This window comes from Erythrolamprus reginae, chromosome 4 (assembly GCF_031021105.1).
Source record: "Erythrolamprus reginae isolate rEryReg1 chromosome 4, rEryReg1.hap1, whole genome shotgun sequence".
Lineage (NCBI taxonomy): Eukaryota > Metazoa > Chordata > Lepidosauria > Squamata > Dipsadidae > Erythrolamprus > Erythrolamprus reginae.
Window position 1 is genome coordinate 9,764,939 of NC_091953.1, and position 12,500 is coordinate 9,777,438.

At 41.6% G+C, this 12,500-nt stretch overlaps 1 protein-coding gene across 2 annotated transcripts in view; it reads left to right on the top strand.

The window, feature by feature from the left end:
* Positions 1-12,500, top strand: part of LOC139166265 (putative N-acetylated-alpha-linked acidic dipeptidase) — a 38,839-nt gene that overhangs the window by 15,214 nt on the left and 11,125 nt on the right. For both annotated transcript variants that reach the window (XM_070749602.1, XM_070749603.1), the window contains 4 exons: positions 1,465-1,584; positions 4,486-4,568; positions 6,933-6,996; positions 8,829-8,896. In XM_070749602.1, the coding sequence (XP_070605703.1) occupies positions 1,465-1,584; positions 4,486-4,568; positions 6,933-6,996; positions 8,829-8,896 (335 nt within the window). The remainder of the gene's footprint in view (positions 1-1,464; positions 1,585-4,485; positions 4,569-6,932; positions 6,997-8,828; positions 8,897-12,500) is intronic.

The window sequence follows — 12,500 nt, forward strand, 5'->3', positions numbered from 1 at the left end:
CTGCCTGACTGCACTGTTCACCCATTTTGATCCTACTCAGTGTTCTGTCAGTCTCTCTGGTAGAATCCTCCCAAAAATTCACAGGTACAAATTTCAGACACACACACACGTTTGAAAATTCAAAACAATGTTCTTTATAATGAAAATTCACTTAAACCAAGCCCTCTTTTGGTATAGCAAAGAGCACTCGTCTCCAAGCAAACTGGTAATTTGTCCAAGTCCCTTATCAGTTCTGTGATACTTAGCTTGCAGCTGTGAGGCAATTCACAGTCCTTCTTCTTTCACAAAGTGAAACACACTTTGCTCTGGTTTAGTTTCAAAGTGGGGAAAAATCAGCTCACAAAAGGTCAAAGTCAGTAAAGCAGTCACGAAACACAACGATCAGATAATCCTCCACAATGGCCAAACCCACAGGCTGCTGTTTATAGCAGCCTCACTAATTACCACAGCCCCACCCAACCACAGGTGGCCTCATTTTCTTTGATAATAATCTCTCAGTTGCTGCTGCCTATGCATCGCTCTCCGCAAGCGTGGCTGTATCATTAACTCTTGTTCTGAATCCAAGGAGGAGCTAGATAATTGATCTACTTCTGAGCTGTCTGCCACACTCTCCTCCTCCCTGTCACTCATGTCTTCTGGATCAGAGGAGCCTTCATCAGCAGATTCCACCAGGGGCAAAACAGGCCTGCAGCATGTGGATGTCTCCCCCACATCCACAGTCCTTGGGGCAGGAGCTGGGCCAGAGCTAACTACAACACTGAGGGGTATCAATTTCTCATTTAAGCCTCATTTTTAAAATAATAAAAGACGGGATTCGTGGTGGTCTCCTGCTTATGTTTTCCCAGGCCACTTTTGTTTAACATTTACCAATTTTCTGTAGAGATTCTCTGTCATCCAGCTCTGTCAGGCAGCTGGAGGTTGGTTTTTTTTTGCTTTTTGAAGGTGTTTTGCTCCCCATCCAAGAAGTTTCTTCAGCTCTGATTGGATGGTGGGGAATGGAAGGATTTATACTCCAGGCAGACAGTCATTTGTAGCAGGGGTCCTCAATCCTGGCCACTTTAAGACTTGTGGACTTCAACTCCCAGAATTCTCCAGTCAGCAGAGCTGGCTGGTGAATTCTGGGAGTTAAAGTCCACAAGTCTTAAAGTGGCCAAGTTTGAAGACCTCTGTTTTAGAGGGTCGTTGAGTCCACTTGGAGGTTTGGATGCTTGGAAGCGACCTCCAAGTGCTTCAACGACCTTCTAGAAAGATGCAAGCAACCAGCCGTCTGCAAGGAATACAAATCCTTCCATTCCTTATCATCCTGTCAGAGCTGAAGAAGCTTCTTGGATGATAAGTGAAATGTCTTCAAATGAAAAGGCGAAAGGAAGCCAAGTTGCTTCTTGGAAAAAAAAAAAAAGCAACTTTGGCATTTACCAATCTTCACTATCATCCTGTGAAACTTTTTCATGCCTTTTGATCCAGATAGATACGTCATTCTGGGCGGCCATCGGGATTCATGGGTGTTTGGTGGGATTGATCCCCAGAGTGGAGCTGCGGTTGTTCATGAGATCGTCCGAAGTTTTGGGAAGCTGAAACAGGAAGGTAAGGCCAACCATCTTGAAGCTGCTGAAGTTGAGAAATACAGAGAGAAAAATGGGATTTAGTTAGTTAGTTACTTAGTTAGTTACTTAGTTAGTTACTTAGTTAGTTAGTTAGTTACTTACTTACTTACTTACTTACTTACTTACTTAGTATTTATTTATTGGATTTGTATGCCATCCCTTCAGAGTTAGTTAGTTAGTTAGCTAGTTAACTAGCTAGTTATTCAATTTTGTATTATATAATACATTCATTCATTCATTCATTGGATTTGTATGCAGCCCCTCTCAGAGTTACTTAGTTAGTTAGTTATTCAATTTCATATTAGATAATACATTCATTCATTCATTCATTCATTCATTCATTCATTCATTCATTCATTCATTGGATTTGTATGCCACCCCTTTCAGAGTTAGTTAATTAGTTATGAATGAATGTATTATCTAATACAAAATTGAATAACTAACTAACTAACTAGTAGTTAGTTAGTTAGTTAGTTATTCAATTTCGTATTAGATAATACATTCCTTCATTCATTCATTCATTCGTTCGTTCGTTCGTTCATTTGTATGCCGCCCCTCTCCGAAGACTCGGGGTGGCTTACAACATATAAAAAACAATGAAAGTAAATCCAATTAAATTAAAAACTGCATAATTATTTAAAATTCCACATCATATTAAAATCAATCATATCCATACAACCATTTGTTGCCCAGGGGTTAAGATCTAATCCAAGCTTGGCAACATAAATGAGTGTTAAGGCTTTTGCAAAAGGTGAGGAGGGTGAGGGCAGTACGAATCCCCGGGGGGAACTGGTTCCAAAGGGCTGGGGACCCCATAGAGAAGGCTCTTCCCCTAGGTCCCGCCAAATGACATTGTCTAGTTGATGGGACCTCGAGAGGGCCGACTCTGTGGGACCTCACCGGTCACTGGGATTCATGCGGCAAGAGGCGGTCTGATGCCAAGTAGGGCTTTAGCCCCAGAACATCCACAAATTGCCAACCTGGGGCAACTCCTAGGCAAGAGAGTATTTTGTTCAGCACCTCCAGATTATTATTATTATTATTATTTATTATTTATTTATTGTTAGAGTTGGAAGGGACCATGCGGGTCATCAAGTCCAACCCCCTGCCTAAGCAGGAACCCTATAGCATCCTAGCCAAATGGCAGTCCAATTTCCTCTTAAAAATGTCCAGAGTATTGGAGTTCACAACGTCCGCTGGTAGGTTGTTCCACTGGTTGATCGTTCTGACCGTCAGGAAGTTCTTCCTTATTTCCAGGTTGAATCTCTCCTTGGTCAGCTTCCAGCCATTGTTCCTCGTCCGGCCCTCCGGTGCCCGGGAGAATAAAGTGATCCCCTCCTCTCTGTGGCAACCCCTCGTACACCTGTAGACTGCTATCATGTCCTCTCTGGCCCTACTTTTCTCTAGGCTATCCATGCCCAGTTCCCGCAGTCTCTCTTCGTAAGTCTTGGTTTCTAGACCCCTGATCATTTTGGTTGCTCTTTTCTGCACCTTCTCCAGAGTTTCAATATCTTTTTTGAAATGTGACCAGAACTGAACACAGTACTCCAGGTGTGGTCTGACCAGGGCGTAGTAGAGTGGTATTAAGACTTCCCTGGTCTTGGAGTGTATTCCCCTGTTGATGCAGCTTAGGATTGTGTTGGCTTTTTTGGCTACTGCTGCACATTGTTGGCTCATATTTAGTTGATTATCCACAAAGACTCCGAGATCTCTTTCGCGGTTGCTACTGCTAAGGGGGGTTTCTCCAAGGCTGTATGTGTGTCCAGGGTTTTTTTTTTTACCTAGGTGAAGGACTTTGCTCTTGTCGATGTTGAACATCATTTTGTTGGTGTGGGCCCACTGTGTTAGTATGTCCAGGACTTTCTGTAATTTGAGCCTGTCTTCAAGGGTGTTGGCTATCTCCGCCAGCTTGGTGTCGTCTGCGAATTTGATTAGTTGCCCTGCTATTCCCTCGTCCAGGTCATTGATGAAACTGTTGAATTTATTAGATTAGATTAGATAAGTTGATCTCCCACCCCATGCTGCCACTTGCAAAGTCTCCGCCACCTACTGGATCCTATCCAGATTCATTTAATAATAATAATAATAATAATAATAATAATAATAATAATAATAATAATGTATTAGATTTGTATGCTGCCCCTCTCAGTAGACTCGGGGCAGCTCACAACAACGATAAAAACAATATTATACTGGCACAAATCTAATATTTTAAAAAAACTAAAAACCCTATCATAATTAAAAACCAAACAGCACATACATACCAAACATAGATTATAATAAGCCTGTGGGAAAGGTGTCTCAAATCCCCCATGCCTGGCGGTATAGGTGGGTCTTAAGTAGTTTACGGAAGACAAGGAGGGTGGGAGCAGTTCTAATCTCTGGGGGGAGTTGATTCCAGAGGGCCAGGGCCGCCACAGAGAAGGCTCTTCCCCTGGGGCCCACCAGACGACATTGTTTAGTCGACGGGACCCGGAGAAGGCCAACTCTGTGGGACCTTATCGGCCGCTGGGATTCGTGCAGTAGCAGGCGGTTCCGGAGGTACTCTGGTCCAATGCCATGTAGGGCTTTAAAGGTCATGACCAACACTTTGAATTGTGACCAGAAACTGATCAGCAGCCAATGCAGGCCATGGAGTGTTGTAGATACATGGGCGAATCTGGGAAGCCCCACAATGGCTCTTGTGGCTGCGTTCTGCACGATCTGGAGTATGATTTAGTATGATGTTAACTGGGTCTGCCCCTCCACACCTCAGTTCTAAGGGCCTACTTTGTTATTCATAAACCGCTGAAAAACAAATGAAAATTTAAACCAGAAGAAGCCAGGTACTGGATTTGGGTTGGCTTCACATTGACAATTAAACCAACTTTGCTCTATATAGGTTGGCGACCCAGAAGGACAGTAATTTTTGCTAGTTGGGATGCTGAGGAGTTTGGCTTAATGGGATCCACAGAGTGGGCAGAGGTAAGTCAACAAGGTCGATTCTGCGTATTAATGTAAATTATTTTTCATGGGAAAAAAAATCCTGTACTTTTTAAAACTAGCATCATTGCTTTCAATTTTTGCAAATACAGTGGTACCACAAGATACGAACCCCTCGTCTTACGAACAACTCGTGATACAAACCCGGGGTTCAGAAAAATTTTGCCTCTTCTTACGAACTTTTTTCGAGTTACGAACCGGCGTTCGGAGACTGCTGGGAAGCCGCATGGCTGTTTTAAAAGGTGACAGCCGGGCGGTGGGGCTTCCCAGAAGCCTCCCGAACGCCGGTTCGTAACTCGAACAAAGTTCGTAAGAAGAGGCAAAATTTTCTGAACCCCGGGTTCAGTTCGGGAGGTTGCTGGGAAGCCCCCCAGGCCGGCTGCGACCTTTTAAAACAGCCGCGCCGCTTCCCAGCTGTCTCCTGAAGCCGAACGCCAAAGCCGAACTTCCGCGTTCGGCGTTCGGAGACAGCTGGGAAGCCGCGCGGCTGTTTTAAAAGGTCGCAGCCGGCCTGGGGGGCTTCCCAGCACCCCCCGAACCCCGAACCTGGGTTCGGGGGGGGTGCTGGGAAGCCCCCCAGGCCGGCTGTCACCTTTTAAAACAGCCACGTGGCTTCCCAGCAGTCGCCGAAAGCCGTTTTTTGCGGGGGGGGGGGGGGGGGCGTTTTGGTTGCACGGATTAATTGACTTTACATTGTTTCCTATGGAAAACAATGTTTCGTCTTACGAACCTTTTGTCTTACGAACCTCCTCCTTGCACCAATTAAGTTCGTATCATGAGGTATTACTGTACGGTATTTTTCGGAGTATAAGACGTTCCAAAGTATGAGATACATCAAGAAAAAAATTATCTGCCTCTACCTCTGCCTCCCAGCAATTAGCTTCCTTGCAGCAAAACAGCAAAAAGCCTGTTTCAGTTTCACTTTCAGTTTCCGCAAGGCTGAACAGCACAAGGAAAAAAAAATCTTCCTCTGTCTCTGCCTTCTTGCAGACTGAAACAGCTGATGGGCGGGAGGCTGATCCAATCAGTTAGCTTGGGCTAATCAAGCTGTGCTAAAGCTGAAACTTGAACAGGCTGTTTGCTGTTTGCTGCAAGGAGGTAAATTGCTAGGAGGCAGAGGCCAAAGAGTGGGGACAGGTGGGTGGGACTACATTTGATATATGGTACACCCAAATTTTCACCCTCTTTTTTTGGGGGGGGGTCTTATACCCCGAAAAATATGGTATCCTCAATATCTTGCAAATAATTTTGATTATGAGGACATCCTGAAAGTGTTTAAAATAATAAAAATGATAAAGATGATTTATAGCTAATAAAAATATATCAATATATCAAAAATATATCAGGATAGTAATGGAGTATATTGTAAATTGAGTGTCACCTGTGGAGTTAGGTTTGTGGTAGACCATTTAAAATAGCAACTATACAGATAGTCCTTCAACTTACAATCATAATTGAGCCCAAAATTTCTGTTTGTAAGTGAGACAGCTGTTAAAAGAGTTTTGTCCTGCTTTTTGACTATTCTGGCCACAGTTGTTGAGTGAATATGCAGTTGTTAATTTAGTAATAGGGTTGTTAAGTGAATCTGGCTTCCATATTTCTTTTGCTTATTGGACGATTGCAAAAGATGAACATATTATTATATTATTACTATTTTACTATGTTGTTTATTATTGCTTATTTGTACTCCCCCCCCCCCCAGAGTCCGCAAGAAGTTGGGCGGCTTAAACATTATTTAAATTGAATTGAATTGAATTAAATTAAATTAAATTAAGTAGAATTAAATTAAATTAAGTAGAATTAATTAAATTAAGTAGAATAAATTAAATTAAGTAGAATAAATTAAATTAAGTAGAATAAATTAAATTAAATTAAATTAAATTAAATTAAATTAAATTAAATTAAATTAAATTAAATTAAATTAAATTAAATTAAATTAAATTAAATTAAATTAAATTAAATTAAATTAAATTAAATTAAATTAAATTAAATTAAATTAAATTAAATTAAATTAAATTAAATTAAATTAAATTAAATTAAATTAAATTAAATTAAATTAAATTAAATTAAATTAAATTAAATTAAATTAAATTAAATTAAATTAAATTAAGCCTGGGACAGTGCAACCATCATAAATATGAGCCAGTTGCCAACCGTCTGAATTTTGATCACATGACCATGGGGATGAAGCAATGGTTTAAGTGTGAAAAATGGGTTATAAATCATTTTTTTAGTGCCATCATCATTTCACTAAACAAACTGTTGTTAGTTAAGGATAACCTGTATGTGAAAACTACCGTAATCCATAAAGAAACATCTTTTTTCAATCCCTCCTTTCCATTTTAGGAAAATGTCAAAATACTACAAGAGAGGGCTGTGGCCTACATCAACGCTGATTCCTCTATCGAAGGTAAAACCACACTCGCGATTGATCATTTCAGAATTGCATTGGACAAACAATTGATAAATTAACTCTGTAAACCAAGGGTGGGTTCTAACTCACCTCGCTAGCAGTTCACTTCCTTGCGCACCACGTGGGTGCGGGCTTGCTTCAAATGAGTGCACATGCGCAGTGCCAAAAAAAGGGCATGTGCCAAAGGCATGGGGTGAGGTATCATCAATATGCAGATGATACCCAGCTTTACATCTCCACCCCTTGTCCAGTCAGCGAGGCAGTGGAAGTGATGTGCCGGTGCCTGGAGGCTGTTGGGGTCTGGATGGGTGTCAACAGACTCAAACTCAACCCGGATAAGACGGAGTGGCTGTGGGTTTTGCCTCCCAAGGACAATTCCATCTGTCCGTCCATTACCCTGGGGGGGGGGAATCACTAACCCCCTCAGAGAGGGTTCGCAACTTGGACGTCCTCCTCGATCCACAGTTCACATTAAAGAAACATATTTCAGCTGTGGCAAAGGGGGCGTTTGCCCAGGTTCACCTGGTGCACCAGTTGTGGCCCTATTTGGACCGGGACTCACTGCTCACAGTCACTAATGCCCTCATCACCTCGAGGCTCGACTACTGTAATGCTCTCTACATGGGTACCTTTGAAAAGTGTTCGGAAACTTCAGATCATGCAGAATGCAGCTGCGAGAACTATCATGGGCTTTCCTAAATATGCCCATGTGACACCAACACTCCGCAGTCTGCATTGGATGCCGATCAGTTTCCGGTCACAATTCAAAGTGTTGGTTATGACCTATAAAGCCCTTCATGGCACCGGACCAGAATATCTCCGGGACCGCCTTCTGCCGCACGAATCCCAGCGACCAGTTAGGTCCCACAGAGTTGGCCTTTTCCGGGTCCCGTCAACTAAACAATGTCGTTTGGCGGGACCCAGGGGAAGAGCCTTCTCTGTGGCGGCCCCGACCCTTTGGAACCAACTCCCCCAGATATCAGAGTTGCCCCCACCCTCCTTGCCTTTCGTAAGCTCCTTAAAACCCACCTCTGTCGTCAGGCAAGGGGGAATTGACACTTTCCCTACCCCTAGGCTTATAAAATTTATGCATGGTATGCTAGTAAGTATGATTGGTTTCTAAATTGGGGTTTTTTAATTAACTTAAATATTAGATTTGTTTACATTGTATTATTATTGCTGTGAGCCGCCCCGAGTCTGCGGAGAGGGGCGGCATCCAAATCTGATAAATAAATAAGTAAGTAAGTAAGTAAATAAATAAATAAATAAATAAATAAATCCATTTTTTTAAAAAAGCTGAAAACAACATAGCAACTGCATGCATAGTGCCAGGAATTTGGCTTTTGAACATTCTCGGAAGAAAAAAACAACATTAAAAACAATAACAAAAAAATAAAAATATATAGCAGCACCCACTGACCGGCACCGACCACACCAAGTTCTTGACGTCATCATGACATCACTAGAGGATCGCTGCTGGTTTGTGTGAACTGGTCCGAACTGGGAGGACCCCCCCTTGCTGTAAACACATGTTTAAAGGACGTGCGTGTGAGAGCGATTTGGGCAAAAAAAATTGCTTCTGTACATGCGCAGAAGCAAAATGATTTAGCATTACTAGATAAATGGTGAAAGCAATGGAAACTGCAGTTTAATGTTTCCACATGTAAAATAATGCACGTGGGGAAAAGGAATCCTCAATCTGAGTATTGCATTGGCAGTTCTGTGTTAGCAAATGTTGGTTGGGTTTCCCCCAAATAAAATTGATTTATTTTGGGGGAATAAAACAATTCCTTCTAAAATACAGTGAAGGTACTGACCTTTTCTTTCAGGCAACTTCACCCTTCGAGTTGACTGTACCCCGTCGATGCATAGCCTGGTATACAATCTAACTAAACAGGTAAATATAGACAGATTTACTACGAAAGTCACAGATCAATATCTTATAGTTTTTGAGGAGAATTCAGAACAAGGCTCCGTCAGGTTCTTGGGAGCTTCAGATCTTTCACCTAACTGGGTTTGTCCAGGTTTCTATTCTTTGCCCCAAAGATGGGTATCTCTGCTATCTCGGGGGTTTTGGATCCTGTTTGCATATTCATTCATTCATTCATTCATTCATTCATTCATTCATTCACTCATTCACTCACTCACTCACTCACTCATTCATTCATTCATTCATTCATTCATTACTTTATTCGATTTTTATGCCGCTCTTCTCCTTAGACTCAGGGCGGCTTACATCATGTTAGCAATAGCACTTTTTAACAGAGCCAGCATAATCCGGGTCCTCATTTTACCCACCTTCGGAAGGATGGAAGGCTGAGTCAACCTTGAGCCAGTGATGAGATTTGAACCGCTGACCTACAGATCTACAGTCAGCTTCAGTGGCCTGCAGCACAACAATTTACCTGCTGTGCCACCCTGGCTCTTTGATTGGTACACTGTTGAAAATGTCAACCTTCTATTTTTGTTTTGTCGGCTGTCCTGAGTCTATGAAGAAGGGAGGCCCAGAAGTCCAAATAATAAATAAATCTAGCAAACCATAAATTCTATGACAGTATTTCCCCAACCTTGGCAACTTGAAGATATCTGGACTTCAACTCCCAGAATTCCCCAGCCAGCAAATGCTGGCTGGGGAATTCTGGGAGTTGAAGTCCAGATATCTTCAAGTTGCCAAGGTTGGGAAACACTGTTCTATGAACACAAGATATCCACTCTATCACTGTTTGAGGGTGATCAAGTTCACAGGCTATACCTGGTCCAATGTCCACATGAGAAACTGTCCTGTACTTTCAGTCCTGGAATTTGCCACGTTGAGTTATGAGGATATATTTGCCTTCTCTGTACAATTTCAATCTTGAGAACTCAACATGGGAAGTCTATGGAGATTCTCAGTCCTTCAGGTCATTCTGAATGGAAACTGCAGTTTAATGTTTCCAAATTTAAAATAATGCAATTGGGGAAAAGGAGTATTGTACTGGCAGTTCTGTGTTAGCAAAAACTTCAGAAGAGAAGGATTTAGGGGTAGTGATTTCTGACAGTCTCAAAATGGGTGAGCAGTGTGGTCGGGCAGTAGGAAAATGGATGAACAGTGCAGTAGGGAAAGCGAGTAGAATGCTTGGCTGCATAGCTAGAGGTATAACAAGCAGGAAGAGGGAGATTGTGATCCCGCTGTATAGAGCGCTGGTGAGACCCCATTTGGAATACTGTGTTCAGTTCTGGAGATCTCATCTACAAAAAGATATTGATATTAGTCTACGGAGAGGGGCGGCATACAAATATAAATGAATGAATGAATGAATGAATGAATGAATAAATAAATAAATAAATAAATAAATAAATAAATAAATAAGGAAGGAAGGAAGGAAGGAAGGAAAGAAAGAAAGAAAGAAAGAAAGAAAGAAAGAAAGAAAGAAAGAAAGAAAGAAAGAAAGAAAGAAAGAAAGAAAGAAAGGAAAAAAAATTGAACAGGTCCAAAGACGGGCTACAAAAATGGTGAAAGGTCTTAGCATAAAACTTATCAGGAAAGACTTCATGAACTCAATCTGTATAGTCTGGAGGACAGAAGAAAAAGGGGGGACAAGATCGAAACATTTAAATATGTTAAAGGGTTAAATAAGGTTCAGGAGGGAAGTGTTTTTAATAGGAAAGTGAACACAAGAACAAGGGGAGACAATCTGAGGTTAGTTGGGGGAAAGATTAGAAGTAATGTGAGGAAATATTATTTTATTGAAAGAGTAGTAGATGCTTGGAACAAACTTCCAGCAGACGTGGTTGGTAAATCCACAGGAACTGAATTTAAACATGCCTGGAATAAACATATATCCATCCTAAGATATAATACAGAAAATAGTATAAGGGCAGACTAGATGGACCGTGAGGTATTTTTCTGCCGTCAATCTTCTATGTTTCTATGTTGCAAAAACACGGGACTGGATGGAATGTCCTTCTAGTCTTGACAATACTGTGTGGTTGAGTGTATTTTTCTGCTGAGCTCATACTTTGCTTGAGAAGGCCTTCCAGAATAACAATAATTAAAGCCAGCCACTTTTCTATTAGGTATGTAAATAGTACCGCACTTTGAAAAAATAGGGATCATGTGGTTTGAATAATGACAGGGCACCGAAGCTTAATTTAGGAATGCCAGTATAAGCATGTCCAATTTCGTATAGGGTTGTTCTCATGATTAAGTAGATAAGGTAGCTTGTAACCCACAATCTATGGTTTTTACAAAATTTGTTGTGTCAGACATCAGCCTCTCTCAGTGCGGTGTTTTCCAGATGTGTTGGATTCCAAAATAACACCCCTGGGCATTGTGGGAGTTATATAATACAACTGGAGCAAAGCCAGTTGAGAAAGGCTATATAGCATATTTCCCATTTCGAGCATTGCAACATTGAATGCACACTGCATTTCAGATTCAATCTCCAAAAAGGTTGTTTGGAGCACACAGAAATGCAAACAGAACATCTGTTTGTAAACATCTTAAAGCAACAGCATTTTTTCCTGGAATCACAGGGCTCCAGACAGGTGCTATATTATATTCAAACTCCCGATTTTCCTCTTGAAAAAGGTTAGCAATAGCACTTAGATTTATATACCACTGCACAGTGCTTTCCAGCTCTATCTAAGCAGTTTACAGAATCAACATATTGATTCCAACAATCTGGATCCTCATTTGACCAATTTTGGAAGGACGGGAGGCTGAATCAACCATGAGCCTGTCAAACTCCGGGACCGCCTTCTGCCGCACGAATCCTAGCAACCAATCAGGTCCCACAGAGTTGGCCTTCTCCAGGTCCCGTCGACTAAACAATGCCGTCTGGTGAGACCCAGGGGAACAGCCTTCTCTGTGGTGGCCCCGGCCCTCTGGAAACAACTCCCCCTGGAGATTCGAATTGCCCCTATTCTTCCCACTTTCCGCAAGATGTTGAAGACCTATCTATGTTGCCAGGCATGGGGGGGGGGGAATAACTATCTCTTCCACCCCCCCCACCACCTTTTTTCCTGACTGTAATATATGAGAATGGTGTGATTGTGCAGTAATGATGGTTTTTCATATCTATGGGTTTTAAATTTCGTTTTTAATTTTTATTGGATTTGTGATCTGTATATTGTATTGTTGTTGTTGTTGTGAGCCGCCCCGAGTCTTCAGAGAGGGGCGGCATACAAATCTAATAAATAATTTTAAAATAATAATAATAAAACTGGTTGTATATCTGATTGAACTGCTGTCAGTCGGCAGAGTTAGCCTGCAATTTATTTATTTATTTATTTATTAATCAGATTTGTATGCCGCCCCTCTCCGAAGACTCGGGGCGGCTCTCAGCAATAATGATACAGTGTAAACAAATCCAATATTTAAGTTTAAGTTAATTTAAAACCCCAATTTAAAAACCAATCATACATACTAACATACCATGCATAAATTTTATAAGCCTAGGGGGAGGGAAAGTCTCAATTCCCCCATGCCTGATGACAGAGGTGGGTTTTAAGGAGCTTAT